This window comes from Acipenser ruthenus, chromosome 54 (assembly GCF_902713425.1).
Source record: "Acipenser ruthenus chromosome 54, fAciRut3.2 maternal haplotype, whole genome shotgun sequence".
NCBI classification, from domain to species: domain Eukaryota; kingdom Metazoa; phylum Chordata; class Actinopteri; order Acipenseriformes; family Acipenseridae; genus Acipenser; species Acipenser ruthenus.
This window is the reverse complement of record NC_081242.1, coordinates 7,831,095-7,850,486: the sequence shown is the minus strand read 5'-3', so window position 1 is coordinate 7,850,486 and position 19,392 is coordinate 7,831,095. Positions and strand designations below refer to the sequence as shown.

Here is a 19,392-nt window from a genome sequence, read left to right as displayed (position 1 = left end):
TCATGCCCAAAGACATCCAGCTGGCCCGCCGCATCCGAGGGGAACGCGCTTAAACTGCAAAACCTTTGAAGAAAATACCGTGAAACACAAAGGCTCTTTTAAGAGCCACTCCCTTCTCTCAAAGTGCTTATTATCCAGTAATTAAGGAACTTGAATACTTTACGCGTGAGCTGTACTATAATTATATTCTTAATGTACATTTAGCAATTTGAACATAATTAAAATGTTTCTAGCATGTAACAGCTAGTTTATGGCTTTTTAAAAGGGCATCAATCTCTAGGTTAGAAATCTTGAGGGCAGTGAAATAAACATTTAGCTTCAGCGTAACTCATTAACAGGGCTTGTATCACTGTTCGGCTCTTTCTCGTTAGTGTAGTCGTCAGTACCCCCCCTTGTCACCCGGGTTTTTTTTTTAAACATCAGTTTGTAAATGATAGCTTAAAATAGTTTCATTATTTAAAAAACACAGAACAAAATGAGCCCTTTCAGCACTGTCGCAAAGACATTTCACTAGAGGCACTGTTGCCTTGACAGCCAAACGTTCCTTTCGGCCTGTGTCAGCTACATCTTTACAATGACTACAATGGGACCCTAGTCTCTGTAAGTCGCCTTGGATAAAGGCGTCTGCTAAATAAACCAATTATAATAATAATAGTTTCACTCGGCACCATACATTTTCAGTCTTGGCTACTTTGCTCTACTCAAACCCCGGGGATATATTTGTATTAAGAGTTTTAATTGATTTAAATCATGTTTGTAATGTAAACTATTTCCTGTGACTGACCTTAAACCTTTTGTACTTGCACGTTCACCCGAAGTTGGGGACCGCCAATGGACCCGTGTCAAATTTTTTGCTATGTCAAAAAATGCATCACACTTCTACAGTAAATTTCACTTTTGCCCAATGTCTCTCAAAGAAAACGACAACATTGGCAAATTATGGCGCATGCGCAGAAATACGCTGACACACACAGCCAGCACAGATATATTGGCACAGCATTCGGAAGTGCAGAGCTGAGGAGACGTTTGAAGCTATATGTTCTTTATTCATTTATAAAATAAACAACGTTTTTAACAGGTTTTCAAGAAGAAAATAACCGCACAACATGCGGGTGGGAATGCCTATTCCAATGACTATTTGTCCCAGTAACTATTATTGATGTGTATTGTTAATATGTTTAATGTTATGTATTCTCAAAGTTGTCATTGTTAACCACATTTTACAAAATGAAATGTCTATTTTTTGCAAATAGGGCAGCAGTGTGGAGTAGTGGTTAGGGCTCTGGACTCTTGACCGTAGGGTCGTGGGTTCAATCCCAGATGGGGGGACACTGCTGCTGTACCCTTGAGCAAGGTACTTTACCTAGATTGCTCCAGTAAAAACCCAACTGTATAAATGGGGAATTGTACGTAAAAATAATGTGATATCGTGTAACAATTGTAAGTCGCCCTGGATAAGGGCGTCTGCTAAGAAATAAATAATAATAATAATAATATCTGCAATAAAAAAATCACGTTGGTAATTGTTATTGCTGTTACAGCTCTCTTAGGTTGTGTAAACAGTCCTGTTTGTTTTCAGACAGTCGAATGCACAGGCGTGTAACTATAGAAGACTGTAAAGCAAAGACAATGAATTCTGAGAAAAATCCAACACGACTTTCTATCTATTCTGGATTTAAAAGTAAGAAAATAAGCGACAAGAAGAACAAAGAGCTGAAACAGCTGCTTGGGGAGGGATATAGAAGAATGGCGAGCAGGAGTGATATGTTTCAGCCAATCAGAGACGGATGCAAACCATGACGTTTATAATATGCTAATGCCCATTGTTCTGTTTTGTCCAATCGAAATTAAGCGAACGTGTATAAAAAATGGAAGCACGCAAAGACTTATTTACATTTTGAATTTTTGAATTACAGTGAGGATGTCTGGACGAGGAAAGACCGGCGGTAAGACCCGAGCTAAGGCAAAGACTCGCTCCTCCAGGGCAGGACTGCAGTTCCCAGTCGGGCGCGTTCATAGGCTGCTGCGGAAGGGAAACTATGCCCAGCGTGTCGGCGCTGGAGCCCCGGTCTATCTGGCTGCTGTGCTCGAGTACCTGACTGCTGAAATCCTGGAACTGGCCGGGAACGCCGCCCGGGACAACAAGAAAACCAGAATCATCCCGCGTCACCTGCAGCTCGCTGTCCGCAACGACGAGGAGCTCAACAAGCTGATGGGAGGCGTCACCATCGCTCAGGGCGGAGTGCTGCCCAACATCCAGGCCGTGCTGCTGCCCAAGAAAACCGAGAAGCCAGCCAAGAAGTAAATCACTCGGAAGTCGCTTTTAACACGTAAAACTCCAAAGGCTCTTTTAAGAGCCACCCACTTTTTCAGTAAGAGTATCGAATCTGTTCATATCTAATACTAAACTGTTTCATTGTGTCTGAAATACCCTATTGGTTCAAATTGAAACACTGAATGCTTCCTGTGAATATATTTCGCAATATCACAAACCCAAAGCACCCATAACCGCAGCCGATAGACAACTCGACTGAGACAACTGCTCGAGCTCATAATGCTGTCCACAGTCCCTCTTTTAAAAGTACTGCTGTTTTTTATGTTTTAATTATTTACTGATTTCAATGTAATCTTCATTGTTTTTTTCTCTTTCCCATGAAAAGGAATATTTTGTTTTCTGACGCTTTTTCTGTAAACACAATGTTTCTCGTTTCATTGCAAATATACAAAGTATTTTTAAAAATTGTAAGACCTTATTAGGTTATATGATACTGGATTGTTAAACACAAGATGAGAAGCGAGTTACGGGTTCTTTATAAATATGAATCAATATGCTATTTTCTTAGACAGCTTTCTTTCAATAGAAGAGATTATTGTGAGTGAATGACAAAGCACAAAATCAGAACCTATGAGAAGGAGCGCAAACCGGGCGGGCAGAGTGACCGTTTCAATAGAATGCGCGCCAAATTCAAATGATCCAATCAGTCATTGAGAATCTGGGATATAACCAATGAGGAACATAAACCCGCCCTAAGGTCTCATATCCTATCAGAGCAGCTCAGTACCTCTATATATTCTCCAGGATACGGGTTCTTGTCATTGTACATCATTTTACGTACTGTGTTGAAGATGGCAAGAACCAAGCAGACCGCTCGAAAGTCCACCGGTGGAAAGGCGCCCAGGAAGCAGCTCGCTACCAAGGCTGCCCGAAAGAGCGCTCCCGCTACCGGCGGCGTGAAGAAACCTCATCGTTACAGACCCGGGACTGTGGCTCTGAGGGAGATCCGCCGCTATCAGAAATCCACCGAGCTGCTGATCCGCAAGCTGCCCTTCCAGCGACTCGTCAGAGAAATCGCTCAGGATTTCAAGACTGATCTGCGCTTCCAGAGCTCTGCTGTGATGGCGCTGCAGGAGGCTAGCGAGGCTTACCTGGTCGGGCTGTTTGAGGACACCAACCTGTGTGCCATTCACGCCAAGAGAGTCACCATCATGCCCAAAGACATCCAGCTGGCCCGCCGCATCCGAGGGGAACGCGCTTAAACTGCAAAACCTTTGAAGAAAATACCGTGAAACACAAAGGCTCTTTTAAGAGCCACTCCCTTCTCTCAAAGTGCTTATCCAGTAACATGAAACCAACTACTTTACACGTGATGTGTTTTTTTATATATATATATATATATATATATATATATATATATATATATATATATATATTGTAGCGTGCACGGGGGAAGGCAGCAGTAGGGCTGTTAGGTGACGTAATCACACACAGAGACATAAGCCCGATATACGCTCCTTGCAAAGGAGCCGGCTCTTTTGTACAGCGGTATCGGTGCTATGCCACGTAGTCTTCTTTTTTCAAGACTGAATAGATCCAATTTTTTAGCCTGTCTGCATACGACATGCCTTTTAAACCCGGGATAATTCTGGTCACTCTTCTTTGCACTCTTTCCAGAGCAGCAATATCCTTTTTGTAACGAGGTGACCAGAAATGAACACAATATTCTAGATAATGCCTTGTAAAGTTTTAACATTAATTCCCTTGATTTAAATTCAACACCTTTCACAATATATCCGAGCATCTTGTTGGCCTTTTTTATAGCTTCCCCACATTGTCTAGATGAAGACTTTTCTGAGTCAACATAAACTCCTAGGTTTTTCATAGATTCCTTCTTCAATTTCAATATCTCCCATATGATATTTATAATGCACATTTTTATTGCCTGCGTGCAGTACCTTACACTTTTCTCTATTAAATGTCATTTGCCATGTGTCTGCCCAGTTCTGAATGCTGTCTAGATCATTTTGAATGACCTTTGCTGCTGCAACAGTGTTTGCCACTCCTCCTATTTTTGTGTTGTCTGCAAATTTAACAAGTTTGCTTACTATACCAGAATCTAAATCATTAATGTAGATTAGGAAGAACAGAGGACCTAATACTGATCCCTGTGGTTCACCACTGGTTACCTCGCCCCATTCTGAGGTTTCTCCTCTAATCAGTACTTTCTGTTTTCTACATGTTAACCACTCCCTAATCCATGTGCATGCATTTCCTTGAATCCCTACTGTATTAAGTATGAGAATGAATCTTTTAGGTGGGACTTTGGCAAAAGCTTACTGGAAATCTAAATAAACCATGTCGTATGCTTTGCAATTATCTATTGTCGATGTTGCATCCTCAAAAAAAATCAAGCAGGTTAGTTAGACACAATGTCATTTTTCTAAAACCATGCTGACTGTCTCCCAGGATACTGTTACCATACAGATCATTTTCCATTTTGGATCTTATTATAGTTTCGGTAAGTTTACATATAATAGAAGTCAGGCTTATTGGTCTGCAGAGACAGGGCTGGTTTATCTCATCTTGTAGATGTGGTCAGGATTAAAATTCTACATAGAAATCAGTTTCCGGTTCCTTCAGCCCTGTCATGTGCCACACAACAGTTTTCTAGTTTCTTCTTTCTCTCCCCAAAATGAAGTCGCTCTGGATTCGTCTCGTCCTGCTAGTGTGTGAGTATCCCACTTATCTGTACTGCATAGAGTGCATTTGATATACTATAGTTAAAACTGAGGGGTTACTTTGGGGAATCAACCTATTCTACTATATTACAGAGTGACGTTTAGTTTAGTTATATTTTTTTATTTATTTAATGAGTATTTTAATACCTAATAGAGGTTATTCAAGTACTGTATATCTCTGTTGGTGTCCATTGTAGTAAGAAGCAAATCAATCGTCACTGGCATGTAGGGCAGCAGTGTGGAGTAGTGGTTAGGGCTCTGGACTCTTGACCGGAGGGGCGTGGGTTCAATCCCCAGTGGGGGACACTGCTGCTGTACCCTCGAGCAAGGTACTTTACCTAGATTGCTCCAGTAAAAACCCAACAGTATAAATGGGTAATTGTATGTAAAAATAATGTGATATCTTGTAACAATTGTAAGTCGCCCTGGATAAGGGCGTCAGCAAAGAAATTAATAATAATAATGTAGAGAATTTAATTTGTTTTTCTTCATTGCTGTACCTGGTTGCTTCATAAAGATTAATTAATCTGTTACAGTACACTCTGGGTCACTACTTCTCTCTCTCTCTCTCTCTCTCTCTCTCTCTCGAAATACTAAAGCAATAAGATTTGAGAAAGGACTGGTTCATTGTGTTAACTGTGCTTTACTGTACTGTGCTGTACCTATTGACAGTGCTAAGGCAGGTTAATCAGTCCCTATTGACAGTGCTAAGGCAGGTGAATCAGTCCCAATTGACATTGCTAAGGCAGGTGTTTATGTTTATGAGAAAATTGAGGTTGGTTGTGTAATAGGCAGGCCTAGTGTATTTTTATTTATTTATTTACCATTACCTACTATTTCACAATAAAAACATATTTGCTATATATATATATATATATATATATATATATATATATATATATATATATATATATATATATATATATATATATGTTAACATGTTAGTAATCTAAACTAAAGCATTAAGACTATATCAAATAATGACTGATAAGAAGAAATAATTACATTAGACTGGCTTTGCCATTTGTAGAATTTATACTTTAGCTTAAAACTTCTCGCTTTATAATTAGACTTGCTTGTATACGCATACACACACACTCAGCATCAGTGGTATAACTCAGGCAGTGTGTTCTCATTCTCAGACACTGTGAAAGGGTGGCGATTTTCTGTCTGCAGTTTCTGTTTTTCAGCTGCAATCCCCTTGCACAAAATGCCAGTCCTCATTCTTTCTCACTGTGGTCTCCCAGGTTAAAATGTCACTTCAGTTATACTGTAGCAAGTATACTTATTGTGTTTACAGTGTTCACAGTAGAAGCGCAGTAACAGTAGTTACTTCAGTGCTTCTGTAGTGCAAGTTTTGGCTGCGCTGTTAATAAACACAATTTTAATAGAAGCCTGAGTGTCATCTCCTTCATCTCTAATATTGTGCATGTTGCATTTTGTTTTCCTGTCAGTAAAAGTTCATGATGGAAACAGTTTGATTGAGATCTTGAGCAGCAGGTATCAGATCAGTGAAGACACTGAGTCAGCCAATAAGAGCTGAGCGCTGAGATCACATGATGGACAGAAAAGATAAGAGAGGAAACTCAACGTTTGAGAACTGAACGGGAGATTTTAACACTTTGAGGGAGAGTCAAACCTGCTAATAAATACTGGCTATGTGAAAGAGGTCTTGAATGAGGGCAATATACACACAGTCAGAGGGCAGGGCAGAGCTGACATGCTCAGAAAGGGTCCAGGGAGCAGAGCACACCTGAACAATGTGGGAATTCACTTTGAGGAAGGGGTGCGATCGCCCCTGAGTGTGTGTCTGTGTCCATGGTAACAGTGTCCTTTTCATCTGTGTTGACAGATCCCATCGGGAATGCTGAATCTCAACTGGATGGTGAGTACATCAGTGTTTATTAACGCGATGGAGAGAGGGTGATCTGTAAAGAGCTGTGCAACTATCTGTTTTCACACTGTCACATGTTTAGTATTTCACAGTCACTCGTTTGACCAACCATGTATAGACTATTACTAAAAAAACACTGTGGACAACGGTAACAGGGTAGATCTGTGCTGACTCTCTGGTGCATGCGTGGTACTGCAGGAAGAGGGCAGAAGCCTCGTAGATCCGCCTGTCAATCATGGCAGTGACATGGAGAGGTGGGAAGAGGGTGTGTTGGCTTTCCCTCTCTCTGAGTGGCTGAGAGGCGGGCCTTGGGGAATTGTACTGTGCTTGGTTGTGCATTTGGGTGGCCGTGATTGGGAATACACAGAGACGCTGACTGAGAAGGCCAGTGTAAACGTAGACCAGGCAAAAATGCCAGGACCTCCTGAAACTGACTAAGAGCTATCTTTGTATTCCTGCTAACTCAGTGCCAAGTGAGAGGGCTTTCGCTAAATCTGGAGCACTTCTCTCCAAAAGGCACTCCAGACTGAAGGAAAAACAAGTGAACATGTCCCTCTTCTTGTATTTCAACATGTAATTACGGTTGAAAAAATACTAACGATAACATGAAAATTGTTAACCTTGATAAACATGTAGCTTTTGTATAATTATATTATAGTTATTTCGTAAATGAGATATTTTTGTAAAGCAGTGCAGGGACAGTGTGAGAGTGGAGGTGTGGGGAGAGTACTGATAAGCGAACAGAACAGGAGCAGCACTTTGGAAATCCATGTCAGATTAGCCCAGTAATTAACAAATCACAAACTAAAAACCTGCAATTTTAAATAATAAAATAACTTTTAAAATATAACCTCAATCTCCCAAAATATGTGCTGGACTGGGGTCTCAACTGTAAGATTCAGATTTGACTCACTTTCATGGCAAGCTGTGAATTGCCTTGTTTTAGTTTAACGCCACAGCTGATATAGAAGTGTGAACCCTGCCAGCCCCGTGACATTCTCAGCTGCTCCTGGAGATGTTTTGGTAACTGAGTGAGTCAAAGAGAGATAAAGAGCCAGAGAGAGAGCTGATGAGTGTCCATATAATAATCATCACTGTGACACCCAGTGAATACTGCAATCACTTCAGAAAGAGAGTCAGAAAGTTTCTGTCAAATGTTATAATAAAACATGCTGGTGTTGATCTGCTAGCTGCTTTACACTTGATTTATGGAGCCATGGCAAGTGTTCCTACTGCTGCTCTGAAAGAGAAAGATTGCACAGTTATTATATAATCTTTCTATTTCTGCAGAGCTGCCAAAGCCCAGACTCACCCTGGAGCCTCCATTTCTGGAGAGATTCACTGGAGAGTCAGTCACTCTGAACTGTGAGTGGCGTCTTCCTGCTCCCCCTGGTCCTCCTGCTCCCCCTGGTCCTCCTGGTGTACCTGGTGCTTGTGGTCCAGTTGGTCCTCGTGGTCATCCTGGTCCTGCTGGTCCTGCTGGTCCCCCTGGTCCTCCTGGTCCCCCTGGTCCCCCCGGTCCTCCTGGTCCTCCTGGTCCCCCTGGTCCCCCTGGTTCTCCTGGTGCTCGTGGTTATTTTGGACATCATGGTCTTCCTGGTCGTCCTGGTCTCCCTGGTCCTATTGGTCCTCCTGGGCCTCCTGGTCCTCCTGGTCTTGCTGGGCCTCCTGGGCCTCCTGGTCGTCCTGGTCCTCCTGGTCCTCCTGGTCGTCCTGGTCCTTCTAGTCATCCCAATACTATTGGACATACTCGTGGTTCCCCTGGTCCTCCTGGTTTCCCTGGTCCTCGTGGTTCCCCTGGTTGTGCTGGTCCTCCTGGTCCTCCTGGTCCTCCTGGTCCCCCTGGTCCCCCTGGTCCCCCTGGTCCCCCTGGGCCTCCTGGTCCTCCTGACATGAATTTTCTCTGGTACAAAGGCAGCGAGGACTCTCCAGTGCTGCAGACTGCTGGCCGCAATGTAACTGGTGACAGATACACAATCCCTGCAGCAGCTGTGTCTGACCAGGGCCAGTACTGGTGTCAGGTACAAAAAGGAGATCCAGCACTCTACTCACAGCTCAGCGATCCTGTGAGATTTAACATTACTGGTGAGTTTACTGAGAGTACATAGTGCCGTGGACTGGTGTGAGTCTGCATCAGTGATCCTGTCTGTGTCTCTGTCTCTGTGTCTATCTTTGTGTGTCTACGGCACACCCTGATAGACAGATAGACAGATAGACAGAGACACAACAATACCAATAAAACTAGTCTTACAGCCTCAAGTAAATTGGAGTCGTTGCTGCTTTCAGTCTTTCCCTTCTCTATGACAAGGTAAAGTACCCCTAATCCTGTCCTCTCTCTGTTTCAGAGGCTTGTCCCAAGGCTGTCCTGACCCAGCAGCCTGCCTGGGCACAGATATTCACAGGAGAGACAGTCACCCTGAGCTGTGAGGTGGAGGGGGGCTCTGCTGGGTGGAGTTTTAAACGATACAGAAATGGACGTGTAGAGGCAATATGCAGTGATGAGAACAGCAAGAGGAATGGGGATCCCTGCACTATCAGAGACACTCAGTATTACCACAGTGGAGAGTACTGGTGTGAGTCTGCATCGGGACAGGAACGCAGCAATGCTGTTGCCTTAACAGTGTCCAGTAAGTAATTTCCATTCCAGAAAACCTGTAAACAGCGAGAGAGTATTGTAAACTAATGATCAGCTTGTTGATTGCAGTGAAGCTGTCTCTGGATCTCCAGTCAATATGGATTGCTGCTGCTCACATTGCTGTTTTCAATAGCACCTGAGGAGACCGGCTTGGCTTTAGATAGTGACACAAACGCAGCTTCTACTAACATATGCTTGTACCGTTTATTTTGCTGCTTTCTCCACCAGTCGTGGTTCTGTTTATTTTTCTTTTTTCTTTTCTGATGCTTTGTATTCTTCATTATGATTGTTTGAATTTTTTTCTTCAATGGTGGTTTTGCATCAGTTTCTCCACCAAAAGGATCATCCACACAGCCGCCCGCCTTCCTTCAGCAAGCGGGGTGAGATCTATCCAATTTTTTTTCCCCAATCTGCTGCTGGATTATAAGTATTTTTTTGTGTGAATGGCCATTCCGTTTCGTTTCTTTTTAGTAAGTATATATTTTTTTCTGACGAAGCTCGGGACTTGGACATTTATTTTTGAACTTGTTCCTTTTTCGCATTATTTTTCAGCGTGCTTTACAGAACTGCATTGTTTATTTTTGTGTTTTGTTTATTTCACCGCTGTGTGATGCTGTACGTTCAGTGTATTAATTCTGCTGCTAGCTTTAATAATACAATTTAAAGATATACCTATTTGTTTCATTTGGGTCTATGAAATATTATCTGAGTAGCTTAAGATTGTTTCTAACCACTGGCTTCCTTCTCTGTACTGCATAGAGTGCATTTTATATACTATAGTTAAAACTGAGGGGTTACTTTGGGGAATCAGCCTATTCTACTATATTACAGAGCGACGTTTAGTTATATTTTTTTTATTTATTTAATGAGTATTTTAATACCTAATAGAGGGTATTCAAATACTGTATATCTCTGTTGGTGTCCATTGTAGTAAGAAGCAAATCAATCGTCACTGGCATGTAGAGAATTTAATTTGTTAGTTAGACACAATCTAATTTTTCTAAAACCATGCTGACTGTCTCCCAGGATAATGTTACAATATAGATCATTTTCCACTTTGGATCTTATTATAGTTTCGGTAAGTTTACATAGAAGTCAGGCTTATTGGTCTGCAGAGACAGGGCTGGTTTATCTCATCTTGTAGATGTGGTCAGGATTAAAATTCTACATAGAAATCAGTTTCCGTTTCCTTCAGCCCTGTCATGTGCCACACAACAGTTTTCTAGTTTCTTCTTTCTCTCCCCAAAATGAAGTCGCTCTGGATTCGTCTCGTCTTGCTAGTGTATGAGTATCCCTCTCTCTCTCTCTCTCTCTCTCTCTCTCTCTCTCTCTCTCTCTCTCTCTCTCTTTCTCTTTCTCTCTCTCTCTCTCTCTCCCTCTCTCTCTCTCTCTCTCTCTCTCTCTCTCTCTCTCTCTCTCTCTCTCTCTCTCTGTTTATCCGTGAGGCAGGCAGACTCGCTTTCGATATTTAAAAGTCGATTAAAAACATTCCTTTTCGACCTGGAGGCCTATTTGTAATTATTCAGTGCTTTGCTACAACTTGTTGAGAAAGGGACTATAGAAAACCAAACCGTTTGCAATCAGCATACCTAGCAATCCTATTTTTTACTGTCAAACTGCTTTTCTGCCTTCTACTCGTTACAATATTATTTAAAGGGTCTTTGGTAGTAACCCATTCTGAAACTGGTAATGTCGGGTTGGCCTTTTGTTCAAAGGTGGTTTCTTATGTCGGATGTTCCTGTAATAGAGGATCATAAATTTATAACATGATGAGATTTCAAAAGATAAAAAATGTGTAACACTGCACTCAGCCCTGCTCAACTCTTTCTGTCTTTATCGATCGAGGATCCTGAACTCTAAATGCTTAACACCCCTACTCTCAGCCCTGCTCAACTCTTTCTGTCTTTATAGATGACTGGGTGGTCCTGCAGACTCCCCCCCTGCCTTTGTTTGAGGGAGACCCTCTGAGGTGTTGGGTCCGTGAGAATCGTAAAGCTTACTGGCTCGTGCTTTACAAGAACAATGAAGAGTTACTATCCAAGACTGACACAGAGTTGATTGAGTATCGAGTCTCAAAGAGTGATGAGGAGACCTACAGGTGCAGAGTGCTGGGGCTCTCTGATTCCTTAGCAATGCTGTCAGTGAGAGGTGGGTTCATTCTAACAGCTCAGTTTTATAAACAGAGAACTTCCCTGTAAATACTGGAGTCCAGTCCAGCTGTATTAATGAATGTCTTCAACATTTAAAATGCCCAGTCCTTCCGGGCAGCACTGTCTCTAGCTGGAAGAGGTTTCCCCTGGTTTGACTCGCCACAGACCCTCCCTGACTGTGTCCTTGTTGTCTTCTTTCAGAGCTGTTCTCCAGGGTGACTCTGACAGCCTCTCCAGGAGCCACAGTGGAGGAGGGAGAGGCTCTTAACCTGACCTGTGAGGCAGCAGTGAACAAAACCCCCCGTCCTCAACTCCACTACACCATTCTGAGAGATGGGGAGCCTGTGACAAACAGCACTGACTCTGCACTGTACAGCATAGCCAGCGCTGAGAAGAGCCACACTGGGAACTATAGCTGTGCTGTGCAAGCACAGGGAGTGTGGAGGAACAGCACAGAGATACTAATCACAGTGGAACGTAAGATGTAAAGTCTTTTTCTAAATGACTGTCCTGGCTCTCTGAAGGGCTCTGTAACACACGGATCACGCAGTTATCATTTGAGAAGTGATGAACACTGATTTATTATCTCTACCAAAATGTAGGAGGCCCTTCTGCTTTGTTTGTTTTTAAATCCCCGAATTTGTGCCTTTGTAAACGTGAACCAATTCTCTCCCCATTTTGAAGAGATTCTGCCTAAACAGAGCACAGAATCACCACCCTTTGCCACACAATGGATCGGTAACAAACACTGCACAGCACAGACGCTGTGTTTTTATACTTTGCAAATTCAGTGCTGTGTATTTGCCATTAATTAATTTATTAATTATTTCTTAGCAGACGCCCTTATCCAGGGTGACTTACAATTACACTTACACTTACAAGATATAATTTATTTTTACTTACAATTACCCATTTACACAGTTGGGTTTTTACTGGAGCAAAATAGGTAAAGTACCTTGCTCAAGGGTACAGTAGCAGTGTCCCCACCTGGGATTGAACCCACGACCCTCCGATCAGGGCTCTAACCACTACTCCACACTGCTGCCCATGTGTTTTAGCTTTACATGCGGCTTTGATTCCATTTCAAATAAATAATTATTTTCAACTTCTTAACAGCTCAAATGAAAAGCTGCTGAGTATCTTCTAAAATGTTGCTTCAGAACCCATTGGAGTTTCTACAGCAGAACAGCCATTCCAGTGATAGAGTGGCAAGCTGAAGGCTACTGTTATTGATTGAGTGTGAACAGGCCAGTGTTCTTGAGTCCCTATCAGGCCAATCAAGCTGTATAAAACTCATCAGCACATACTCACACTGTACCTTCCTTCTTTGCTTCCTTCCCCCAGTGTCCTGGCAGAGAGCTCTTTCTGCTGCTTACAGAGTCAGCTTCACTCTGATTATGTTCATTTGGCTCACTCTGCTGCTCCTCCAATACTTCAGGATCCAAGGTGAGACTCCCAGACGGCTTCTGCCTGTGCTTTCTGCAGAGTGAGCAGCACAGCCCAGTCTTTGGGGCAGATCATTCCATTAAATCATATCATATGCACATGTCACATGGCTGACATATTCAATTGCTGTATTGTAGTCAGGGCTACGTCATTTTAAGTTAATCAGACATAAGGACAAATGATTCAGGATCGAGATCTCTTTACTGGGGAGCAGAGCAGATACCACCAGTAATGGGGTAGGAAAGACAGACAATAAAATCAAGTTTTATTACAGGTATGGTTAGGATATTTCAGACAGTAAAACAATAACATAAAAAGAGAGGAGAGGTGGGTTCTCTTTATGAAAATAAAATAAAATCGGCTAGAATTAAAGTGCTATTAAACAAGCTTGCACTAGTAGCACTGTCTAAAATAACGGTTTTAAAATACAATGAAAGTCCCAGACAATGCTTCCTTTGTCCAAGTATACCAGTTTCCTTTCTCCTTTTAAAATGTACTTTTCGGTGCAAAGATTAAAAAACAGCATCAGGACAAATTTAAAATCAAACCAAAGACACATGGCCAGTGGACTGCTGAGACAGCAGGCAGTACACATCTAATAATAAATCCAATAATAAAAATAATAAAACCCAGTAAAACACAGTTGCAGTTTAAAATAGCTACAGTAAAATATTTTTTTACAGAGTAGTACTCGTAACAGACTTCTTTCTGTCGCCGATTTGTATGTTACGTGGGGTAGAACTTCAGAACTACATTTCCCATCATCCGCCTGCTCACGTATGTATGATGGGGGTGATGGGAAATGTAGTTCTGAAGTTCTTCAGAAGGGTACATGTGAAGCCATCTTGGAAACAGAGCACTGTAGACTGCAATTTAATCGTGTTAAAAAAGTGGTCAGGATGTCAAAGCAAATTTAAAAAATACACACCATAAACAGTTGTAGCAACATATAGGAACATGTAACACAAACACACACACACACCCACACAAAACAACTTCAGTTGCCATTAACCCTGTGTGTAACTGTTTCTGAGAGAGTGGTAAAAATAGGTCGGGAGAGCATTTTGTAAGCTTTTTGTTGAATGATTTGACTGTGCCTATGGTACATATTAAATAAAACACTGGTTATATGCAGCTTCCTAAGAATCCGTGTGGATTTCTTAATCAAACCATTACATTGGTGTCAGAAGCACATTGGTGTAGTAATACAAAGAATGGACAGAACTTTTATTTATGGGATAAATGGGATCTTAATGAATAAAACACTTTTTACAAAGTATTGTAAATAAAAAAAATTATTCCAGTAAAATACTGTAAATTAACATAATGTTCCTTTAAAAAAAATAGGATTTTTATCCTCCGTGAAATTACGGAAAAGTTGCTGTCAAATTTATGCCAGAAAAGTAACTAAGTTTGTGGAATTTTGTTACAGTGTGTAACTGGCTGTGCTTGACCGATCTGTGGCTCCCACTGCCAGGTTCTGTCCTTGTTCCTTTATTTGGTCTTCTTCCTCTTCCTGTTTCCTTTCTCTCTCTACTATCAAGCCTTTTTAAAGCAATGCGCCGGTCGGCAAACATCAAGTTCAGTGCTGGACACTAGAGGGCAGTGCAGAGTCATAGCTTTCCCCGTAATTTAATGAATGCCCTGAGGAAATTGGTGAATAAATCAAAACTCAAAGTGCATGCAATATATAAATAATAAAACAACGTGCATATCGCAATCAAAATAATAATAATAATAATAATAATAATAATAATAATAATAATAATAATAATAATAATATCTCAGCCTTGCAACACACATCATTTACAATACACAACCAGGCCCAGCGAGAGCCGTCATGGGCCTCGGGGAAGGATTGGTATGTCCAGCTGCACCCCTGCACCCCTGCACCCCATGGTACTACATCCGACTTTGTAGTATACTATAGTCTAAACCAAGCAATGATACTTGCAATCTTAGCAGTGTCTGAGGAAGATCATTTCAACCGATACAGTTTTTTTGATAATGTTTTTGAAGGAAACTTTCAACGGCGCGTAGAAGTTTCAATATCTAAATTAAAATCTGCTGCAGGATAGTTTACTCTTTCTCAAAGTAGTTATGTTTAAGATATTTACAGTATTCAATTTTTTTTTTAGGTAAGTGAATAAATATATTTTTTGTACAAACTCCACGTGTAATAGTAAGCTTACTTAACATCAAATAAACTACATTTTAATAGTGCTGCTATACACTATTTTATTTATCCCGTGCCAAAAATAAACCACTCATCTCTGCTCTTAACTAATAGCCAGTATTGATAATATATATTTGTATTTTAAGCAATCTAACTGATCATTCTCCAATTGTGTTTACCACCAGCTGAAGAAAGTACTTTATTTATTTTACACTATACAATTTTTCTAACAAACTGCTGCACTACGTTGTTTTTTGCAAATTATAGATCTTAATAATAGAAAAATTCATACTGTGGTATATATTGTGCAACTTTAGGGTTCTTTTAAAGTTTTTAAAAGTCTTCAAAAAAAATACATCAAATTGCTATGCCTTTTTTCAGCTTTTTGGTGTAGTAAAATATGAAATGCGAAAGTTCAAATCATTGTGTGAAATGAAGTGTTTGGCAGCGCCTGGATACACAATCATTACACAACAGAAGCTGTGTACAACATTAATAAACATCTTGTTCTTTATACAAGTTTGTATGGATTTGTGTTAATTGAAGGATCTGAATGTATATATTGTTCTTTTCTAGGTTCCCTGTGTTTTGCTGTTGCTGAGGCAAGGTAAGTCAGTTTTAGCCAGTAAGTGTACAGACAGGGGTCAGCCCTCCTTGTCTGCCTCTCATCATCCCTTCCAAATGTGGTACTTTCTCAATGCAATATGAGGGCATATACAGAGCTGTATAAAATTACATATACTGTATAATAATATTTCCACAATGCTGTACTGCCAAAACGGCCAAGAGACAGTTGTGCTTTCTTTAACACATAGTAAAGTATTTCAACTCTGAAAACTTTGTCATAGAAAAGACAACAGAGTGCTGTATTGAGAGACGGGATCGGTCAATTGTGACCAACCTGTGCGACCACGTTGAAATTGTAGGAGTATCTGTAGGAGAGTTAAAGCTGTTTTTGTTATTGCTGAAGTTAAACTCTGAACTCTGAACTTGTGTGTCTCTGACATCCGTCTCAGGAAAACCCCGGATCAGGATCAGGAGCAGGATCAGGAGTCATCAGAGGGAATTGAACTCAACAGCCGTGTGCCTTAGCCTGGATTCAACCGGATTAGTGTTGCACTGTCCTGATGAAGACTGGTCTGACCGGTACTATACCAGTCAGACCGGTGTCCCGACATTGAGCTGTCTCGATAAAAACTGGTCTGATTTGAATAACGTTGCACTGTCCTGATGAAGACCAGTCTGATTTGAGCAGCTTTATTCTTGAGTGTTTCCTGTTAAAAATATTCCATAGTAAATAAGCTTGCTGAGGTTGCCTGCTTTATAACAATGGCCTCTATTCATCAATATGTTGCTCCCTAAAAAACTCCCTCTTCTGAATGGATTTAGAATGATTTGAGCACAGTTTCTGAATCATCAAAGGAGTGTTTCAGTTTCCTGATAACTGTGTGATGTCATTTCACATTGTGTGATGTCATTTCATACCAGAATGTGACTGTTTTTGACATTCAGTGAATTGATCTCTTCTACCACACGTTTACCTCGTCTGAAACAGTCCCTCAGCTCAAATTCAGGGGTTTTCTAAACAGCAGCATTGTGATGAATAGGAGCCGATAGACGTTTTGAAGGGGCTGCAGTTCTGCAAAATGAAACTATTTTTTTCAGCGTAATGATTGTTATTGAGGTTTTGGTCAGGCTGGTGAAGATTGTTTTGTTTTTGAGATTTTGAGATTTTCGTGTGTGACAATATTTTCTATTAAGCATATAGTGATAAGATTTGCTTCATATTAACGCAGGATAAAAATGTTCTAGAGACCTATTGATCTACTTCACTGATGTCTTAATGGGGGTGTCTGTGCTGGACACTAGAGGGCAGTGTAGAGTCATACCCTTCCCAGTAATTAATGAATGCCCTGAGGATATATCCGTGATCCTCTTAGAATCCCCCCCTCCCCACCTTCCTACAACTCAGTCAGATGAGAATGCGGATGCAAATTTGTTTTAATTGCCACAAATACCATTTTAAATGCTTTTTATATTTTTAGAACTTTTTTTATTTTTTGCAATCATTTAATAGAAAAATAAAATGTGTGGTGTGTGAAAATAAAACCCATTTCATTTATGAATGAGTCATCAGTGTGTTCTATTCAAATGCACACACTCACATATATCTATACTATATACAACAAGCAAATTACTCAGAAGCCAATTTTAATATCTTCTAAAACTACAAAGGTTATTTTAAGAGACACACACTTTTTCAGTAAGAGAGCATGTTATCTGTTTAATGCTAAACCGCTTCACTGTCTGATATCCCCAATTGGTTCAAATTGAAACACGAAATACTTTCTGTGAATATATTTGGTAATATTGTTTGTATTTACTGATTTCAATTGAATCTTTTTTTTTGTCTTTCTAATGATGAGGAATATTTTGTTTTCTGACGCTTTTGCTGTTAAACACAATGTTTCTCATTTGATTGTAACATAAAAAGTATTTTTACATGACCTTATTACATGATACTGGATTGTTAAACACAAGGTGAGAAGCGAGCTACGGGTTCTTTATAAATATGAATTAATATGGTATTTTTTTAGATTGGTTTCTTTAAAAAAACAATGAAATGTGTCTTTCAATAGAAGAGATTATTGTGAGTGAATGACAAAGCACAAAATCAGAACCTATGAGAAGGAGCGCAAACCGGGCGGGCAGAGTGACCGTTTCATAGAATGCGCGCCAAATTCAAATGATCCAATCAGTCATTAAGAATCTGGGATATAACCAATGAGGAACATAAACCCGCCCTGAGGTCTCATATCCTATCAGAGCAGCTCAGTTCCTCTATATATTCTCCGGTATCGCCTGATTGTCATTGTACAGCGTCTTACATACTGCGTTGAAGATGGCAAGAACCAAGCAGACCGCTCGTAAGTCCACCGGTGGAAAGGCGCCCAGGAAGCAGCTCGCTACCAAGGCTGCCCGAAAGAGCGCTCCCGCTACCGGCGGCGTGAAGAAACCTCATCGCTACAGACCCGGGACTGTGGCTCTGAGGGAGATCCGCCGCTATCAGAAATCCACCGAGCTGCTGATCCGCAAGCTGCCCTTCCAGCGGCTCGTCCGAGAAATCGCTCAGGATTTCAAGACTGATCTGCGCTTCCAGAGCTCCGCTGTGATGGCGCTGCAGGAGGCTAGCGAGGCTTACCTGGTCGGGCTGTTTGAGGACACCAACCTGTGTGCCATTCACGCCAAGAGAGTCACCATCATGCCCAAAGACATCCAGCTGGCCCGCCGCATCCGAGGGGAACGCGCTTAAACTGCAAAACCTTTGAAGAAAATACCGTGAAACACAAAGGCTCTTTTAAGAGCCACTCCCTTCTCTCAAAGTGCTTATCCAGTAACATGAAACCAACTACTTTACACGTGATGTGTTATATATATATATATTTATATATATATTTAAGTTGGCGAGTAATACATTTTTGCAATTGTTATCTTACTATATTGAATTGATCCTACCAAACATGCTTTTGTTGGTTATTTACATGAATGGATAATAAAACATCACATAGAAAGCAAACCGCGTTAATTGTCACTACCTGTTTAAACACGTTGATTTTAAACCGTCTTTAAAGTGTTTAATACGGATTGCGTCCACACTACGCAGCGTTTAATACCGTGCTCGGGACCACCTCGGTGTACTCTCGAGTCCGGTTCTAATTAGATAGTGCGGTTTATCAGAACTTGTTTTTGTGTATCCTCCAATATCCCAAAATGGTTTATGGTATGTTAGGACTTGCTATCAATGTGCGTTCCGCAATGGGTATTCATAAAAAAAAACTGTCAGGATATCTCTGTTAAACTAATACGTAAAAAAAAATAACAAGCACAACGTTAAATTAGGCGACTGTAGAAATGAAATGCGAGATAAAAGTAGGATCGGGGATGAACAATTAAGGGGACCAGACTTTGACTCAAGAAAATAAAAGCAGTTTGGTTTGTAATTAACAGCTTTTTTTATGTCTTTAATGATCTAAATATGAAGCGATACTTGAGTTTGGACACTGAGCTGGATTAA

General features: G+C 40.9%; 1 protein-coding gene and 1 long non-coding RNA gene across 2 annotated transcripts; both read left to right on the top strand.

Moving 5' to 3' along the window:
* Positions 1 to 1,897: 1,897 nt before the first annotated feature.
* LOC117398208 (histone H2A-like) lies at positions 1,898 to 2,361 on the top strand. The gene has a single exon (XM_033997193.3). It carries the CDS (start codon positions 1,922 to 1,924, stop codon positions 2,303 to 2,305), a length of 384 nt encoding a protein of 127 aa, XP_033853084.2. The 5' UTR covers positions 1,898 to 1,921; the 3' UTR covers positions 2,306 to 2,361.
* Positions 2,362 to 13,050: 10,689 nt separating this feature from the next.
* On the top strand, positions 13,051 to 17,323 carry LOC131723328 (uncharacterized). Its single transcript, XR_009320232.1, has 3 exons — positions 13,051 to 13,141; positions 15,894 to 15,924; positions 16,334 to 17,323. It is a non-coding gene; the product is annotated as an uncharacterized LOC131723328 (long non-coding RNA).
* Positions 17,324 to 19,392: the final 2,069 nt, after the last annotated feature.